At 51.1% G+C, this 20,126-nt stretch overlaps 1 protein-coding gene across 2 annotated transcripts in view; it reads right to left on the bottom strand.

Moving 5' to 3' along the window:
- The window catches only part of CFAP77 (cilia and flagella associated protein 77), a 136,232-nt gene that overhangs the window by 8,504 nt on the left and 107,602 nt on the right, over nt 1-20,126 (bottom strand). For both annotated transcript variants that reach the window (XM_003794878.2, XM_003794879.1), the window contains one exon: nt 16,795-16,896. In XM_003794878.2, coding sequence (XP_003794926.1) covers nt 16,795-16,896 — 102 coding nt within the window. The remainder of the gene's footprint in view (nt 1-16,794; nt 16,897-20,126) is intronic.

A 20,126-nucleotide genomic window follows, 5' to 3' on the forward strand; every position in this document is an offset into this window, starting at 1 on the left:
TGGGGCATGAGGATCACTTGAGCCCAGGAGTTTGAGGTTATTGTGAGCTCAGTCCTGGCACCCTGGGAGGCTGGGGCATGAGGATCACTTGAGCCTAGGAGTTTGAGGTTGTTGTGAGCTATGATGCCATGGCAGTCTAACCAGGTGACCAGAGTGAGACTTTGTCTCAAATAAATAAATCCAGTGAACTAAAATGAAATAAAATTAAAATTCAGTCTTTACACTAACCACATTCTAAGTGCCTGATGGGCCCTTGTGGCTGGTGGCTACTACAGCGAACAGAAGAGATGTGGAACATTTTTATCAGAAATTTCTTTTTATTTTTGAGACAGAGTCCCCCTCTAGAGTGCTGTTGCATCATAGCTCACAGCAACCTCAGACTGCTGAGCTCAAGTAATTCTCTTGCCTCAGCCTCCAGAGTAGTTGAGAATACAGGCACCTGCCACGACACCTAGCTATTTTTACAGACAGGATCTCACTCTAGCTCAGGCAATCCACTCACCCTGGCCTGGCTAGGATTACAGCGAGAGCCAGCGGGCCTGGCCAGCAAGCGGATCTCTTAAATCCTGTCTTCCCACCCCTAACAAGCATTCTAACTGATCAAAATGCTTTTGTTTGGCTCCCTGCCTATAGCTCAGCGGCTAGGGTGCCAGCCACATAAACCGGAGCTGGTAGGTTCGAATCTGACCTGGGATTGCCAAACTACAACAAAAAAATAGCCGGCCATTGTGGTAGGTGCCTATAAGTCCCAGCTACTCGGGAGGCTGAGGCAAGAGAATCACTTAAGCCCAAGAGTTTGAGGTTGCTGTGAGCTGTGATGCCACAGCACTCTACCAAGGGAGACATAGCGAGACTCTGTTTCAAAGAAAAAAGAAAAATGCTTTCGTCTAGTTTTTAAACATCAAAGCAGAAAGTGAATAACCCACCTCAAAAAAAAAATGCAGTATCAGTACATGTGTGTGCCAAGCATGCAGCTAAAGTGTTCTTATACATTCCTCAGGAGAGCCCTTTGAGGTCATGAAGAATTATCACCTCCATTTCACCAATGAAAACCACTCAGAGCAGTTAACTCACCTGCCCAGAGCACGCAGCTAATTCCTGGCTTGGCCTTGACTCCACAGCGTGCTGCTGAGTCTCCCAGGGCATGGCCCTTACTTCTTTTGCTTGCTGGACATACCAGCCCCTCCAGTTTTTCCCTCAGATGGCTCCCCTCATGAACCCCATTTCCAGCTCCACTCTTTACCATTCAAGTTACTCTTGCTTAGATTTTTAATTCAGATATAACATTTACGCCTATTAAAAGCTGGTATGGGCTCATCTCTGATAACTTTAAAGAGAGATAATGACATTTTTCTACCTAACATTTTAAGCACATCACCGTTGAAACAAGGAATTTAAACAGATAAATATTTTTTTCCATAGAGAAGAACTCATAACATTAGTTCACATCTCCTGAGATGATCAAAGAATGACTTGGAAGATTAATGGAATTAACTTTAAATGGTGATAAAATTTATTAAGTACAGAGGAGTCTCATAAGATAAAAAACAAACTTTAATGAATTTTTAGAAGTGAAACTTTAGGGCCACCTGAATCCTTCCTTAGTCCATAGAATTCTGTGATAAATAGAAAGGAATGTTTAAAGAAAAACCTTACAAGTAGAGCACAAGGCCAGAACCACTACAGACTGATTTTTACTACATTGTTGATTTATCTTTTGACCTGCACATTACTTGACATCTTTGACTGGCCCCTCATCAGAAAGTTCTATTAGATAGCACTGGTTCATCTGTCTGATGAAACATACATAGATCTCAAAAATCCAATGTTTCATTAAAAAAAGAGTTACAGAAAATTTATAGAATGAATCCTAAGCATCATTCCATTTCTAAGAGACACTTAACACTTAGAATGATGATCCCTTGTGTTGTTCAAACATACGTGTGAGTCCAGACCTCTGACCTAGTCCCACTGCCAGGAGCAGCTGACACGCTGGTTGCCACCCATTAGCACATGATAGTCCCCCAGTTGAACACCAAGCTTTCCAATGCCAAGTCTGGGGACTGAGAAGGCAAAAGGGAGAATCTGAGAAAAAATTAGCGAATTAAAAACAGCCACAAGGGCAGCGCTTGTGGCTCAGTGCGTAGGGTGCTGGCCCCATAGACCGAGGGTGGCGGGTTCAAACCTGGCCCCAGCCAAATTGCAACAAAAAATAGCTGGGCATTGTGGTGGGCGCCTGTAGTCCCAGCTACTTGGGAGGCTGAAGCAAGAGAATCACCTAAGCCCAAGAGCTGGAGGTTGTGTGAGCTGTGTGATACCACGGCACTCTAACAAGGGCGATAAAGTGAGACTCCATCTCTACAAAAAAAAAAAAGAAAGAAAGAAAGAAAGAAAGAAAAAGCAACAAAAATATCTGCTGAAGAGCTAAAAAAAAAAAAAAAAAGAAAGAAAGAAAGAAAAAATGACAGTTATAGAGATTTTAGGATTTTTTTTTTTTTAATGACAATTACTCAGGTGACTGGAAGAGAAATTTTGCTGTAAAAGATTGAGAGGCTGTCTCTTCTAATGAGAGGCACTTGAAAATTATGGATCAGTCCCAGGTCAGTAATTTATGTCAAGTTCAGGGCAGCTGGAGGTCAGAGGCCTGGGCAGAATACAATTCCACACAAGGTGTGTTGGGGAACCAGCCAGGCCCTAAGCTCTGATGTAGCAGGTTGTAGTTTAAGTAATTAACAAGGGTAACAATCTCTCCCGAGACATCTGGTTCCCTAAATCGTTATTCTGCTACTGGCTCTAATTCCTCTGTGGTCCAAAAATAGATGGAGTCAAGGACACAGGATCTGACCCTCCCTGCTGACACACGCTGCGATTTCAAAGAACATCCAGACTTCCTGCCTCCCACAAGGTCTACCGTGGGCTCTTAGCTGGCACCTGCACCAGCCCTGGCAAAGCCTGTCAGTGGACGGGAACAGCAGTGGCCTTCCTGGGCTGGGAGGGCCCATACTTACTTGAGAGGAGACTAAGGTTCAGGAAGGTTAAGACACTGGCCCAAGGACACGTAGCGACTAAGCTATGAAGTGACAAAGCCAGAGCAGGAATCCAGCTTTGTGCTCCACTGACTGTGGGTCTTGTGGGACTCCCTGGGGCAGAAAATAGGGATCAATTTTCTGTTTCCAGAAGCCATACCAGTATCTCCAGATCATTCCCAAACATTATCTAAGGCCAGACAGCAGCATTGAAATCAAAAGTGAACAATGAAACTGTTTTCTAGATGCTAGTAGGAAAATCATAGGGTAACAGCAGCTCCAAGGTGGGAGTTGCCTGAACTTCCCACAAACCTCCAGGCCAGGACATCTCTGCTTCTGCAGCATGTAAGTTCACTAAGTTTCAGGCGACTAGGGTCAGACTGGACAATCGGGGCGGGGTGGGGGGGGGCTGAGGACACACCAGACCCTCCCTCATAATCTGAGGCCATGTCACAGTGGCCAGTGTCACCCTTCCCAGCCTCCACAGATGGACTCTCAGCAGTGAACACTTATCTAACTCAAGCGGGCTATTTCTTTTTTAAGAGACCTGACTTAAAAAACAAAACAAAACACTTTATTAAGATATAATTCCGGGCAGCGCCTATGACTCAAGGAGTAGGGCGCCAGCCTCCTATACCAGAGGTGGTGTGTTCAAACCTAACCCTGGTCAAAAACTGAAAAAAAAAAAATAAAAAATATACCTGTTGAAAGCGTATGAATTTTAGCATGCGCACAGCATCGTATAGCCACGGAACGTTGCCACCTCCCCAGTGAGAGAGCTCATGCGGCAGCAGTGGGGAGCCTCTGGTCCTCCCCCACCTGACATCTCTACTCTACTTTCTGCTTGTGGGGACCTGCGAACGCGTTGCTCATTTCGTGTGATGGAATCAAGCAGCATGTGGGCTTTTGTGCCTGGTTGCTTTCGCTTAGGGGAATGTTTCCAAGGTTCGTCCACATGAGCACGGGAGGTGCTTCATTCCCCCCTACCTGTGGATGGACCACATTTTGTTATCCATTCATCAGGTGATGGACATTTAAATTGTTTCCATTTTTTTGATTAGTATGAACAATGCTGCTGGGAAGGTTCCATGTACACGTTTTAGTGTGAATGTATGTTTTGCGGGGTGGTGGTGGTGTTATTTTTGCCTTTTTTTTTGAGACAGTCTCACCTTGTCACCCTGGGCAGAGTGCATTGACTTCATAGCTCACAGTAACCTCAAACTCTTGGGCTCAAGTGATCCTCTTGCCTCAGCCTCCCGAGTAGCTGGGTCTATAGGCGCCCTCCACGATGCCTGACAGGGGTCTCACTCTTGCTCAGGCTGGTCTGGAACTTGTGAGCTCGAGCAATCCACCCATTTCGGCCTCCCAGAGTGCTAGGATTTGCAGCCACCTCGACCAGCCCCTTTGCCCATTTTAAAATTGAGTTACCTTTTTATTGCTGAATCCTAAAAGTAATGTATATATTCATAGGTTCAATTCCCTTATCAGACATGTGATTGTCAAATATTTTCTCCCATCCCGTGGGTTGTCTTTTCACTTTCTTGAAAGCATCATTTGAAGCATAAAAATGTTTAATTTTGATAGAGTCCAATTTATCTATTTTTCAGTAATAGGCTATCTTTTATTTCCTTTTATATAAATATGATCCTAATGCAACATAAAAAGAAGAGGAATTTTAAGGATACTTAGCAAGTCAGTTAAGTGGCCCCTCTAAGGCAGGGATGGTGAGGAGGTGACACTTCATTTCACGGATCAGCTCTGCTAGACTGATGGTGGCTGATGGCTGCATTCTGTTACAACTATTCTAAGGCTGAATTTAGGCTCACGAAGAAAAGTACGCAAGGATGATTGGCAAGGTCTGCCATGGGTGCAGGAGGGAGACAGTGCCATGAGTTTGCTCTAAGAGATCAAAATAGCCTCCCATGGTGACAATGATGCACACAGACTCCAGGGAGGAGACGTTCACAGGTACATCTGCCCTCAACTCTCCCTCTTTACACACTGCAGGTCACCTGTACCTGGGATGGCCAGCATGTAGGTGGGAGTGAGGGGAGGACACAGAGATAGAAAGAAAAGAGCCGGAGGCCAGCAGGGGCTGCCAGCAGTGCCATGTGGACACCCGTAGCCTTGTTATTACAGAGCAGCCTCGATTTGGCCTGGGTGCCAGGACAAACTAAGGACCAATACACGCTCCCTTAGTCATCTCAGATGTCACTTAAACAAAAATGGTTCTGCTTTAAAAAACCATTATGTCCTTCCAAGAGGCTGCAGAGCAGAGGGAGGACCCCTTGGGGGAGATGGCCCTAACTAGGGCCTGTAAGGGAACAGTGGGTTCCTCCTGGTAGAATCTCAAGTGTGGCCCCCAAACTCTTCAGCATCGAGTCTGGCCCAGCACTCGTTCCTGGCCAGGCTGCCGTCTGACAGGCTGTGAGAGTTGACCAAGCTTGGGGCGCTCTGGGCTGTCTTCTGCACCCACCATGGCTCCAGCTCCATCAGGAGGCCTGGCCAAGTGCAGGCCCACCCATCGTCGTGGCCTCCCATCTTGGCCTCTCTTTGAAACACCTCAGCCCAAGAAGAGCATCACTCAGGAAGCCGTTGTGCAGAAGCCAAATACAAGCAGGAAAGAGACCCTTCTGGTTTCCCCATCTCCACCTAGGCGCCCCCGGCCAACCCAACACACACACGTGTGCACACCCCGGGATGCAAATGATAACCACCGAGCCATCACTTGTGAAGCTTGACAGAAAATAATGAGAAACACTAAATCTTTTATAAGGTCAACACTCGCCTTAGCCGAGCAGCTGTCAAACAAGAAAAGAATTTAGCGCCGGAGCCACGAAACTTCCATCGGCTCATTAAACCCAACAGGGCCCGGGCCTGGCGTGGCGGAGGAGACGCGGGGCCTTCCGTTTTGTGTCAGTAATTTGCGGCGGAGGAGGCGAGAAGAAACAGCCAGCGCCAAAGGGGCCTGGGGGACGGCTGGGGAATCGTTAGCGCACCAGGAGCGGCCTCGGCTCCTAATTGGAAGCATTGGGCATTATCAACGGAGGATTTGCCTCAGTTCCCTGACAGCTGGTGGGCCCAAAATGATCGCCCACTTGTCAGTGTAAAAGACCATTAAAAACAAACCATTTTGATTTAATTGGAGGCGGTGCACTGTGGGGCCAGGTGAGGAAGCTCGTCTCTCTCTCCCTCTGCGTGATGGGGCTTTTGCGGGGGGGGGGGGTGGGAGAGTGTGCAGGTTTTCCAGACTTTTCCCCTTTCAAAAACTGTCTGAGAAAGGAGTGAATGGGAGACGGAGCAAACTTCACAGCGGCAGCGAGGTCTGTTTTCAATGGGGTTGTCAACAAATACGGTGACAAGCTGAGCCGCCAGGGAGGGGGGTTCCCCCTTTTCTTTTCAGAGCCCAGATGATGGGAGTCTGCTTGGCCCTGTTCTTCCGGGAGGGGCCCTGAGGCTTCTAGCTGGAGGGACTCAGCCTGCCCCTTGGCTGTGGGGTCTTCCAGCAGGTGCCCTGACTCTAGCCCACCCCTCCCAGAAACTCCAGGAGATGGGAAGTCAGAGCAGACCCCGCGAGCTGATGGAGAGCGGGACTTTGGCTTTTATTTGAAGCTCAAGTGAGAAGTAAGAGGGAGTGAGGGATTATGTTAATGGGACCTGGCGGGAGCCTCCACGAATGGGACAGACCCTAGCGACTGGGCTGGTGTCTCAGCAGTGTCCCCAGCCCAGGCCACAGCACCTGGACAAGAAGCCGACGTTACCTCAATATGAGGCAGCTGCATCCAAGCCCATGGAGCATCTCCCTGTGTGCAGAAGCTGTGTAGGAATCAGAGTGTAGACTCCCTGACACCAGGGACTGTGGGTTCTGCGTGCTGGTTTGCAGCACGGAGCGCCGTGGGCACATGATAAATATTAATTGGCTCTCGCCAGATCTTAGGCCTGTATGTATGTGTATTAATCTCACCCTCATCTCAGGAAGCGGTGATCTTATTTGCTGCCTCCTGGCTCTTTGACAAGACAACGCAGGCAGGACCACACAGGGCTGGAGGGGCACGTGAGGACAGGGAGGGGGAGACACACCAGACCCCTCATCAGTCTCCTCGCTGTGAGGAAGGATCAGGCGGAGGAGACACCCGGTGAGCATCACGTTCGAGTTCCAAATTCTGCAGGGGAATTTCGGCAATGGGGATTCCTTAATTACTTTCTCTGGAAGTTTACTCGATGGTGCTTTCTCAGGCAGCACGAGGTGGTTATCCAGGCACACGGTTCCTGGGTTGACGGAGACTTTGATTCTGTGCTCGGTTCCAAATTAAGTCCTTTGCTGAGCTGCCCACACGGTGCCCGTCAGCACCTCATCACTTCTTCACAGAGGCCGGGGAACTGCACCCGTGCTGCTGCCAGGGAAGCTGGGGACACGCTCAGATGTTTGCTGTCCTCAGGCCACTGGGGTGGGGAGCACGGCACGGCAGGGTAGAGTGTTGTTATTCCCCTTTTATCTTAGTGGAATAATGAGCAGGAAGAATTCTTTTCTGGTATCTTTTTAGAAGGAACAGAATCTTTCTCTGGTTGACGAGACTGAGCTGTCGAGTCACAGCCGGGACTATTAGAGTGAAGTGTCCTCAGCTAGCCAGCAAGGATTTCTTTCTTTCTTTTTTTTTTAAAGAATTTTTTATTTTTTATTTTTTGCGGTTTTTCTGGCTGGGGCTGGGTTTGAACCCGCCACCTCCGGCACATGGGGCCAGTGCCCTACTCCTTGAGCCACAGGCACCACCCTCCATCAAGGATTTCAACACCATGTTCTGGGCAATGTTCTAGGGAAATGTCAGCGGACAGGAGGCCTCCAAAGATCTCGGGATAATTCTACTGTTGAGAGGCAACCAGTAGATACTCAGTAAACCCTGAAACCTTGGCTGGATGGCTTATCTGAGCAAACAGGTGGACAGATACCTGGGGACAGGTGGATGGATGGATGGATGGATGGATGGATGGATGGATTAGAGCCTGGGATAAGAGAGCCCTCAGAAATTTGTCTGAGACACAAGCGTCCTGCAGACCCTCTGTACCTGGCTCTGTTTAGCTTACACACTTATGCAGAAGAGGTATTTTATTTTCTTCAGTATTTGCACTCCATCTCCCTCTAAGTCATTTGAAGTTATCCACTGAATTGCATACGACATGATATAATATATTTAAGGACTGCATAAAGCAGAGACTGTCTGAAAAAAAGACTCTCAGGCCCTTGAGTTGAACAGATTCTAACTCTGGCTCAATTTCTGCCACACAAGGCAAAAAGGAGCTTATTCCATCAGTTGGGCGTGTCTTTCCTCGACAGAAGGGACAACAGTAGCCTCCCAGGTTGGGAACACTCACACTCAGGCAAGTGTGAGCCCCACCATGGCCCTGTCACTTTCTAGCTGTGTGACCAAGGGCTCCGGTGCTCGCCTGTGAAGCAAGGGCTGTACTGCGCCTGGCACATGCTGCAGGTGTTTGAGACATGTGGCTCGTAGTGTTGTCACTACTGCTGGTGACGAGTCTGACTGCAACCTTTCCCTGAAACTGTGCTCCAGCAAGCGATTTTTACATAGTTTTTTTTGTATTAAGTCAGCAGGTCTCAACCTGTGCGTTGCAACCCACAGAAACTGTATTAAAGGGCCGTGGCATTAGGAAGATTGAGAACCACTGTACTAAGTGGTTCAAGTGGCACGACAGACATCTACCTTCAACCACAGTTTCATTTGAAAATAGTAGAAATGCAGTTCAAACTGACAGGTCTTCTGGATGGTGGGCACAGGTAGAGACGCGGCAGTCATGGCACCTGGGCGGCCTGCGGCCCTTGCCAGGCAGGCTTCTTTCTGTGCTGAGGAGCCATTACTGAGCACCAGGGAAGAAAGCAGTGTCTGACTTCGGGCACCTATGGGGTGACACGTAGAGGGAAGAACAGGAGGGGATCCCATGGGGCTCCAGAAGTGAGAAACAGAACCGGAAGTGGAATGTAGGAGGGGCAGATTTCGACTGGACTTGAGAAAGTTGTCGCTGTGGATTGATTGTAGCCCCGGATCTGGGACTTGCAGCCTCTGGAGCTGAGAGCACACGCCCACCATTCAAGCTACTCAGTCAGAGCAGATGCGATGGGAATTTGTAATCTTTAGGGCTGTCGGAGAGGGGGAGCCCATCTACAAAAGGCACGTTTTCTTCCTAAGGCCCCAGTGTGCTTCATATCAAACTGGGCAAGTGCACCCCTGCCATCTCAATGTGTGCTATAAGCACAACTGTGGAAGAATGGAGTTGACCCTGACCCTTGAGTGGCCTGATAAAGATGTGGGTTTAGTGTTACCCCAGACCCACTTTAGGATCCTAGGTGGGGCCCTGGAGTCTGCATTTTAAATCTCTCCTCGGAGGACCCCAGACACGGCCCAGTTTGGGAATGACTCATCCACAGGGCCAGATGCCAAGGTCCAGGACCTTGCTGCCCATGCCAGGTGCCTCACACACACAGCTGCCCTCTCTGCTGTCCCCCCTCACAGCTGTAGATGCAGAACAGGCTTGAGGCTGGCTGGGCCCTGGATCGGTCTGTGAGGCTTCCCAGCCCCAGCCCCAGCCCTCCTGTCTGTTCTAGCGCTGGCTCTGCCTGCCCCTTTTAGTCCAGCCAGCCTGAATCCATCATCAGTGGCCTCTTTCCTCTTCAGCCTTGGGGACAAACTGCAATTTAAAAGATGCCCCAGGTTTTACCAAGGTCTAAAGGCTTTCAGGGCAGTGGGAAGTTTGGTTTATTGCAAGGGCTTAAATCAGCCAGAGCCAGGCTGGCCACGACCCTCCGGACACCCATAAACGCCCTCATTCCTGACCGCCCTTCACTTTCCCTCCCAGGTCCGCATTTAGCCCTCACCAGCCCCTGACCCCAGTTGCAGGTCCTTAGTATTTATCGGCTCTGCCAGGGTCTGAGGCCCGGAGGCAGCCAGGGGCCGAGTCCCCCCTCAGCCACTTGCTAGCTATTAACCTCAGGCACGTGACTGTAAGCCCTCCAGCCCTAATCTCATCTCTGAGGCGGGAATGCTCATCTCTCCCACATGCGGTTATTGAGTGGATTGACATGAGATGGGATAATTCCCGAAAGCACCCAGGCTGGCATCTGTGAAGGGCTCAGACGTGAGAGCTGTGGGTGTTCTCCGAGAGCGACCGTGGATGCCCTCTGGGGCTCCACCTTTACAGTAACTTCTTCCTTCCACTCTTCCAGCCTTCGGTCAAACTACACGCATTTTTTTTCCTTTCGTGCCACTCTAAGACATCACTTCCCAGGACTTCTTTGAGGAGAGGAAGGGAAGAGGCTGGAAAAAACTCTCCATTTCTTACCTGCTGCCTGCATGTTCTCTGATTCCAGTGCACTTTCCATCTCCAAGGGGAAGCAAGTGTGAGGCTGTGTCTCTGCGTCATCGCCTTCATTTTCCCTGAATTTTTGCCAGCGTTCAGTGTGGAAGTGTATCCCAGGAAATCAGCTGGTGTTGCTTATCTGCCCACGTGTTCGGCAGCTTTGGACCCCATCACGCCACCCACGTGGCAGACAGTGGGGACACTCAGGAACCAGAGGGCCAGAAGGATTCGAGGGAGATGTCAAGGCAGTCACTCCAGAAGTGGAAGATGTGGGGCCCAAACTCCTCCCCAAGCCAGTGGATTCTCTTTAGCTCATCAAAGATTTATTCTCTTGGAAATGAACTAGAAGCTGGAAGAAGAAATTGGAGACCCCTAAAGTTTCATCAGCTCCCACGACTCAATATGAAATACTTGCTGTCTCACTTACTCTATTTTCTGGTTGATGTTCAATATAAAAATTGAAATATTTTCATACCCAGCAGAGGAGAGGAGCCTTCTGAATTAGACTGAAAATTCCCTGGAACGGGGTGGGCAAGGGGTGCCCCAGTCCCATGACTGGTCCTCTGGAGACCCACCTGAGATGCCCCAGACTGTGGTGCTGCTCTGAGAACTTGGCTCCGCCCGCCCACTCCCATGTCTCCTTCTCTCTTGTCCCTGTTCCCAGACCTTCAGCTCTGGCTATTTGTGACTTGCCAGTATTTGAGCAGCAATGTCACCTCATGAGCAGGTACCTAAAAATTCTGCACCTCCAAGGTGCCAGATTATGTAAAACCAATTAAGCTCCTGCTTTCATCCCTTCGGCAAGCTGGCCTTTCTGCATACTGATCAATTTATAATGGGCGGCATCTGTATTTAGGGAAGCAGTGTCAACCGCATCAGGGCCTCTGAATCATTCTCCCTATTGCCCTGTTTCTGCGTGTGACACATTCCAGTCCTACACTTGGCTCCCTACACGGAGACATAGGACGATTCCTGTTCTCATGCAAGAGGGAGAGAGACAGAATTCTTAAAATACATCACTGTGCAGAGGCCCTGGGGAGGGGGAAGATCTAGCATTGTCCTTCTTGGGTCTAGAAAAGGTGACATTGGGGGTTGGACACACCTTTATTTTAGCCCTTTGAAGAGGGAGAGGCAGCAGGGTGAACGGGCTGGGAGCCCACTCCAGGGGTTTAACAGAGAGTTAACTTTCCAGCCAGCTATGATTTGTAAGAGAGCTTAAAGGTGGGAATGAAAATCCTTTTCCTAGATTCAGCAGCTTTCACTAATCAGCTGCATCTCTGGGTGTCACTGCTTGGCTGACTTCTGATATATTTTTTTTTCCCTCCGTCTCCTGTTCTATTAGGGAGCCAGGGGCCCAGGAGACCTGAGGCAGGGTTAGTCTTCCACAAAGAGAGGAGGCTGAGCCCAGCGTTTGGAGCAGGAGAGCTTGTAAATCAAACGGTTAGCTTAATAGCTTGGGCCATTATTCTAAAGCAGTGGGGCTGAAAACAAAAGCCAAATGAAAATATAGTCAATTTGTTCATACTTTAGTGACTGAGCAACTATGTAATGTTAGCGGGTATCACCGGCTGTGATGGAGAGACATGGGCTGTGGGGAAGGGTGGAGACCCCAAGATGCCTGGGCAAACCCCCATTCTAAAATGGATGTTGCAGAGTGAGACTGTCTCTGAGTAAAATAAAATAAAATGGATGTTGAGTCTCAAAGTAAAGCATGGACTTGGCCATAAAGATCCAGACCCTGCAGACAGCAGACTTGGTGCTGGGGCAGCGCAGGCTGCTGACCTTCAGAGAAACCAGGCTTGGCCCGCCACATCAGGAAGCATGGGGCTCAGTGGGGGGTTGGACACTGGGAGGAACAGCTGGGGAAGCACACAGACTCTCTGTCCTTCAGAAACATTCTCTCAAACAGAGAGAAAAAGCTTGGTAAAAGTTGCAGGTACTCACTGCAAAAACTCAAACAGTACAGAGAGGGGCATCAGAAAAAGTAAAACTCAGCCTCAACCTTACCACCCCAAAGATCGGCGCTGTTACTACCAGGGGGACCGTCCCTCAGGAAGCCTGTACCCACTGTGCAGATGCTCGGGGCTTCTACCAACTCCTTTGCTCAACAGTAAGTTGTCCCAGTGCCGTGTGCGCAGATGGGTGCCGCAGCTTTCAGGGGGCTGTTGCTATCTCCCAGCCTGTACTCAGGTGGGTCTTCATTGGCGGCATCAGTGTTTCGCTGTGGTCAGTAGTACTGCCATAGCACCAGGGAGTGCTTGCCCTTTGGTCTTCGGGCAGGAGGACGAGCCATCTGCTTCTCATGGCTCATGCTTTGGTGTCCATAGACCAAGTGGATCTGATAACGACGCTCCTGAGAGCGAAGGGGGTGCTGCCAACAGCCAGGCTGGCCCCTCTGCCTTGCAGGGGACCATGGCCTGGGCAGGACCTGGAGGTAGTGTCAGGACCTGCCTGGGAGGAGCCCTGAGGAGGTTGTCACAAAGGAGACATGAACAGCAGGCCAGCCCACCAGAACTGTGTGTCACGGGTTATCCTCAGGGAATCATCCCACCCCCCACCAACCCTGAACTCAGGGTTGCCAATTAGGTTTGGTGTCTCTTGACCATTTTAGGCTGTGAATACTGGACACTTGGGGGTGGAGCTGCTTTAAACTTCTCTGTGTAGCCATCCATCTATCTGTCTGTCCGTCTGTCCATCTCACTCCAGGCCAGTGACAGCAGCCCCATGGCAGCGGCGATAACCTTAGTCCCATTTATTCACCACCATCGCCAGTGCTGAGACTCTCCCAGGCTTGCACGAAGGCGCTCATGGTGAAGATTTGTGAGTGAGTGAATGACCACCACGGCCATTTATGGGTGGCCAACATGGGCCAGGCACACTGCTGTGACAAGCACACCACACGCGTGTGCTCGACAGACCCGCCCAGTGGCCCTGCCAGGGGAGCAGCGCTAGCCTGTGCATGGAAGAGGAAGTAGGTCTAGACAGGTAGAGGCGCCTGACAGGTAGGGAGTGGCAGGGTCACCATTGGACGCCTATTTGGCTAACCCCGGAGTCATGGACACACACAGACACACCCCGCTCGCCCAGCTCTCTGCCCTGCAGACCTCAGACCACCTTGCCAAAAGGAGGAGAGAGTCCCCCTGCCCCAGGCACTGAGGGTGTCAGTTCAAGCCCAGGGATTCCTCCACCGGGGGGGCCGGGAAATGTGTTCTCATCCCCTTCCCAAGTGGGACCCTGAGGACTGGCTGAGCTGCTGCTCCTGCTGAGCCGCTTGGGGTGTGGGGTCCATACCTCTGAGAGCCCCTTCCCTTGCCACATGGCTCAGAATCACAGAATCCTGAATTGAAAAGGACTCTCAAGAATTAGTCCTACTCCCTCATTTTGGATGAGGAAACTGAGGCCGGGACAACCCCACCTTTGTCCCAGCAGTGGCTGGTGGTCCCAACAAGACCACAGGAATTGCCCAGAGCCCTGCCTGCCTATAGACACCACACAGAGGGACGTGTCCTCTCCCTTCCTTGGTCCCCCTCTCTCAACCCTGTAAGTGGCTTGTGCAGGGCCAGGGCAAGGTCTCGGTGGCCCCTCTCATGGGGCAGCCCCTCGTGGCTGGCTGAGTGCTGCAGAAAGCCGGGCCCTGCCTGCTGCTTTTCTGTGTGAAAGGTGTTTAATTATTTTTGACAGAGTTCAGCGTCGACATCTGTTCATGAGCGGGGAGGGTCCATTTAGGTTATCCATCACCGTGACAGCTTCAACTTTTTTGGAAGCGCTTTTCCCTTCATAATGGGGCTAGGGTGGGGGCGGCAGCTTGGCAGCACACGGGGTACAGACAAAGACCCTCCCAAGCTTCACACACAGGCAGCCGCCCCAGGCCTCTGGGTCCACACCCGCTTGGTAGCATTGAGGGGTAGTGGGTGCTTGTGTGTGTGGGTTGGGAAGGGGGGTTTTGTCAGATCTGCGAAAGGCTTGTGAGTTCTGCCATCATTCTGGCTCTATTGGTGGCCCATTCTTTGGTCCACTTGTTCATTCATTACACAGACACTGGCTGACCCATGCTCTGGGCCACGCACCCTGCTGAGCTCTGGGGTCATGGTCCTTGTGTGCTCACTTTTTACCAAGGAAAGTGGAAAAAATAGCCCAGTTAGTTAATTAATCGCAAAGTTGACAAGGGCCAGGAAGAGGAAGAAAAGAGCCCTTTGTGGTGAGCGAAGGGCCTGGGGAGGGGCGTGGGGGAGTGAGGGCAGCATGTCCTGCATTGGGCAGCCCTGGAATGGATCCGGGATCCACTTCTTACCCCTCTGAGCCTCAGTTTTCACATCGGCAGAATGGGACCACGATGGCTGAGATGACACGAGTTCAGCGCCTAGTACATAGTAAGGGCTCAGTAAACACCTTTTGTTGGTGTTACCTCCTGGCAGGGCAGGGAGGTCTGACTGTGGTACCCATCAAGGCAGCACTCCGGGCTCTAAGGGTCCCTGCTGTGCTGTACAGGGCAACACCCAAGAGGAGCCACTGGGGAGTCCTGGGTAAGCCCCATCTCCCTTGGCCTCGGGTTCCGAGCCACAGGATGAGGGCAACAGCCTGCAGCTTTAACTCCCAGAATCCTGTGAACATCCTCAGAAAAGACAACAAACACCTGGTTACTACTGGGGCTTGCATTTTCACTCTCTCCCCTGTTATTTCTGGCATGATAGGAAGTGCACAGCAGCATGGGCCCTGCCATTGGCAGCCCTGCGTTCCAGGCCAGGCACTGACCCTCTGCCTCACATCCCTACCCTGCAGGATGAGCTGCAGTGACACACACAACTTCCCGGTGCCTGGCACCAAGTAAGAGGTTATTCTCACAATATTTTAACACAGCATACACACTGGAAGAGACTCGTGCGCAGGTGAGTCAGAGCCCCTGTTTTGAAAATAGAAACTCATTAGCTTTTTTCTGCATTTGGGTTCCTACGCTGGGCCTGACACTGTGGGGAGACAGGCGTCACGTGGGAACTGGTGCCCTCTGCACAGGAGTATCAGTGTTGCATGGAGGTGGGGGAGGCCTTGCCCAGGCCATGGAGCCACCTGTGTCCACAGACTTGGACTTCAAATGAGAGACGAGGGGCTGGGGGCAGCCCCTGCTGTGGAGCAGTGGCTGTCAGTGGATGGCAGGGACTGTCAGCAAAGAGCAAAGGAGGAAAGGAGACCTCGAGGGGCCAGGACAGGGACATGGGTGGAATCTGGGAAGTGTGAGAAGAGCCAAGAGGAGATATGGGCCCTGAAAGGGCAGGAAATCGAGAGAGGCAGAGAAACTAGAGATGAGACTCGCTGTCGAGGTGGCCAGGGAGGAGCTCCAAGGTCAAGTGTGCCAGTGACTCCCACCACCCCCTGAGCACGCTTAGCCTTGTTCTTTCCTTGACATTTCCTGCGTGCTCGGTGGCAGCAGATTGACAGGCAGCAGGGCACATGGTCACTGACATACGCTGGTGGAGGCCACCTGAGCAGGACATGAGAGCCTGTGTCGGGGGAGCAGAGCAGGCTTCTCCAGCAAAGCTCGGCAGCTTGTTCAAGTGCATTAGGCTCAGGAAGGCAGCGGCCCCTTCATTGTCTAAATTGAAGTTTAACTCAACACAGCAGTAGGGCTGGGCTGGCCCAGGATGTGGCTGTGTGGAGCTGTCTTACTCGGGCCAGGCAAGTCCCTTGGGCCTCCTAGAAAGGCTCCCTCTGCCCAAGCTGGGTACAAGCAGCTCCTAGAACCATTTGAAGCCACTGTTCCAAATCTCCTGGTTCTCTTTCCCTATACAATGCCCCTGGTCCTTACACCATCCTTTCCCTGCTAAAAGCTGTGGAAAATGACTCCCTATCTGGTGACGCAGGGCTGCATGGCTGAGAGGGCCCCAGTGTAGTTCTGGAGGCAGACATGGCTGGCTCTCCGGGTCCTTACCTCAGTCAGCTGCTGCCCTTCCCCAGGACACCACTACGTGGTGGGAAGTTTAGTGCTGTGGGCATGTGGCTGTCTCACATCCCAAGTTCCTGGTGCAGGTCATGGTACACTGATGACTGCATTGCATCAGGGAGGTTTGGCCCAGACAGCCTGTGCCCGGGGTGGACAGCCATCCAAGCCCTGCAGTCCTATGGCCTACACGTGGCAGCATTCAGCAAGCTCTCTCTGTCACATGGGCCGCTAACAGCAGTGTCCCCCTTCAGTGAATGTGATGAGTCACTGCCATGAGGCAGGTAGGGCTCAACCACTGGCTCTTGGGAAATGCTCCAACAGTGTCAGATAGTGCCATGGCTACGGCGGTTGTTTCTGTTGTGCAAATGGAAGGTTAGAAGCCCACAGAACTAGACAGGTAGAGACAGGCAAGGTGAGTGACACCAGCACGTGGTGCAGGAAGGGGCAGGTGACACTGGTACTCACCTTCTGGAAGTGAGGCATATGCCAGAGGGCAGTCAGCTTCACAGGCGGCTTGTACTTCCTCAGCTGACTGCTCCGGGTCTCATATAGCTTCCCAAGGACCACCTGCAGGCCAAGGAAGTGCAAAAGTGAGAGGGTCACCTGGCTACGCGGACTGGAATTCAGGTGTGGCAGACTCCTGGGTCACTTCCAGCCCCAGCCCGTCTTGGAGGCTACTTCATGGCACCGGATCCCTTGGCCCTGACCCTCACCACAGCTCAGCAGACTAGGGGGCGGGATTATAGATGCTCCAAGCATTCTAGTTTCTGGTTTGGCTCTACAACACATGGGGTTCCGGCATGCAGCCACTTTGAAGTCCGCGATGATGTCTCAGTCACCCTTGAAATTTCCCTCTGTGGTTCATCAAGACTCTGTGGCGTGTGAACAAAGCAGCGCGTGAATGGAGGCGCCACTGTCTCTGGGAGCAGGTCTTCACCACAGCTGCTCTCAGAGGAGGGAGAGGGACTCTTTTTGGGTGAGAGATTCAGGGGCAAGGTTCAGAGCCCATCATGGATTTTTGGAGGCCTAGAAAAAGATGCTGTACTCCTGAACTGCCAACTGCCTGTCCCTGTGCACTCACGGTGCTGGCAAGTTCACAAATAGTGTCTATAGCTCATGGGGCTTGTTAGGGACTAAATTGTGCCCCCCTAAAATCATGTGTTGAAGCCCTAATCCCCAGTGTGGCCATATTTGGAGAGAGGGTCTATAAGGATGTAATCAAATTTAAACGAGCTCTTAAGGGGAGGGACCCTGGTCCAACAGGACTGGTGCCCTAAAGAGGAAGAGAGATGAGAGCTCTCCCTCCATCACAGAGGACACAGCAAGGCGGTGCTTGTATACAAATCCGGAAAAGAGGCCTCAATAGGAGCCAGTCTTGGTGGCACCTTGATCTCAGATGTCCAGCTTCCAAAACTGTCAGACAATACATTTCTATTGCTTAAGCCTCCTAATCTGTGGTGTTTGTTACAGCTGCCTAGGCAGACTAAGGTAGGGTGTAAGGTCTCCAGCCTCAGGGTCAGCTGGGGAGGCGTGGAGTAGGTTGGTGGTCATTTGTTAGACACTGTAACAGCATAAAGAACAACATAAAGAATCTGGAATGGGAAGGCCCTGAGAGGGTGGGGCCACCAGCGTTTTGTGAGTGCCTGCTGTGTGCCAGGGGCGGGGTCCACCTCACATACCAAAAAAGGGCAGAGGGAGGAAAGTCTCTTGGACTTTCCCCAATCCTCCTTCCCTGAAGCAGGACATAAAGCCTGGGAAGGACTATCTGACCTTCCCCAGAGCTGCTCATAAGACCCACATTTGAGAGGTGCCCTGCCTGTACCCAGAGGAAAGAATCATCCTTATCTCCGAAGACAGGGTCACAGAGAAGAATCTGAACAAACAGGGCTCGCTAAGCTCCCCTCAGTTCATTGCTATGAGATCATACGGTTCATCCACAACTGTCTGCTCTTCGATAATCCCGGCACAAAATGCACAGGTGTGATGGAGTCTCTGGGTCTTCATTTCCTTACGGAGGCTCCCGTGTCACGTAAACTTAAATAAATGTGTACCTTTTTCTCTTGTTAATCTGCCTTTTGGTTTAGGAGCCTTAGCCGGGAATCCCAGAGGGGAAAGGGAAGGCGTGTCTGTGCCCCGCGGAGGCACATCTGGCGGCCCTCATCTCACCTGACCCGTTTAATTCCCAGCGAGGAAACTGAGACCCTCACTGGAAGTCACACATCTGGAGCAGGCTTAGGGGGCATTGTGCTTTAAAACGAGGGCACTGCCCATGAGATCTTATCCTAGAGGAGGAAAACGGGTCCCGGGAGGCCCCACTATGGATTTGTGGACACTGCGTTGCCATGAAATAGCTGCTAATTAAAACGTGCAGCTCTCGAGTGGGGCTATGGAGCACTTTGTAAGGTCATACTCCCTCCGAAACTGGCCATTATTGTAGCAAGTTGACTCTTTCTTGAGCCATTAATGAATAAACTAGCCCTGGGCTGCTCTTAAAATGTTACGATAATACACTGCCATGCTTTTTAATGAGCTGGCTCTCGGGCTGCACAGGCTGCTGAGAACAGCCAGGAGAGGCCTCAGCACCCAGCCATACCCAAGGACCCCTGTCCCTTCACCCCAAGTGCCTCTCCTGGCCTGTCCTGAGGGTACCAGCATCTCTAGAAAGACTCTGGTTCCCCAGTTTGGCTCTTGGACACAGAGAGCTGAGCTTTCCTGTACTCAGCCTGAGTGGGACCTCTCCTTCAAGAAGACCCAGGTGTGTCTGCAAGTCACTTAAGCTCTCTGAGCCTCAGTTTCACCAATGGAAATGAAACTGTGTGATGGGATGAGATACCGACCTCAAGAGGTTCTCGGAGGCTGGAAGGCAGGAACTCAGGCTGTGTCTTGCCCCAGCTGTGTCTCAGCCCAGCTCTAAGCCCAGAGTGGAGCCAGGTATAGGGACAGTGTTGGTTGCGATTATTGTAACAACCAGGGACACTAGAGCCACCCTCTTGATGAAATCTATAAAACATTATGTGAACTTAGAGCAGTTCAGATTTTACAAGCATCAGTCTGGATCTATAGGATCTGAGCCCTCTGACAGTCCAAATTTCAGAATATTTTAAAGGACGTACCATTTGAATATTTTCAAATGTGCACAATAACATGAGTTAACAGCAAAAGATGGTTTTTCCTGGAGAAAATCTCACGGACCCAACTCCCAGCCCTGATTGCTGGTACTGCTCACCACAGGCAACCTACTGCAGGTGGGCATCCAGGCTTCCTCAGCCCCACCCTCGACATCCACACCTGGGGACGCCCCCACAGGCTTTTGGTGAGCACAGATGAGAGTGTTTGGCAATGGGGCCTACTGACTAATTTATAACAAAATGTGTTCCCAGGCTCGATGCCCATAGCACAGTGGTTAAGGCATCAGCCACAGACACTGAGGCTGCCGGGTTCGAACCTGGCCCGGGGCTGCTTAACAACAATGACAATTGCAACAAAAAATAGCCGGGGATATGGCTGACACCTGTAGTCCCAGCTACTTGGGAGGCTGAGGCAAGAGAATCGCTTAAGCCCAAGAGTTTGAGGTTGCTGTGAGCTGTGACGCTACAGCACTCTACCTAGGGCAGTATAGTAAGTATAGTATAATTTGTTCCCCAAATTTAATAAAATGTGTCCTTTAAGGCATCCTACGTTTTCTCTTTCCACTTTATTACTGTTGGCCCTTGCTTTCTACATGGTGCAGGGCACACTGCTACCTAGGTCAGGTCTGATTAGTTTAAAATCTGACTTTTGGGTGTGTGAAGTCGTGC

This window comes from Otolemur garnettii, unplaced genomic scaffold, assembly GCF_000181295.1.
Source record: "Otolemur garnettii isolate 467f Iridium unplaced genomic scaffold, OtoGar3 scaffold00087, whole genome shotgun sequence".
Classification (NCBI taxonomy): domain Eukaryota; kingdom Metazoa; phylum Chordata; class Mammalia; order Primates; family Galagidae; genus Otolemur; species Otolemur garnettii.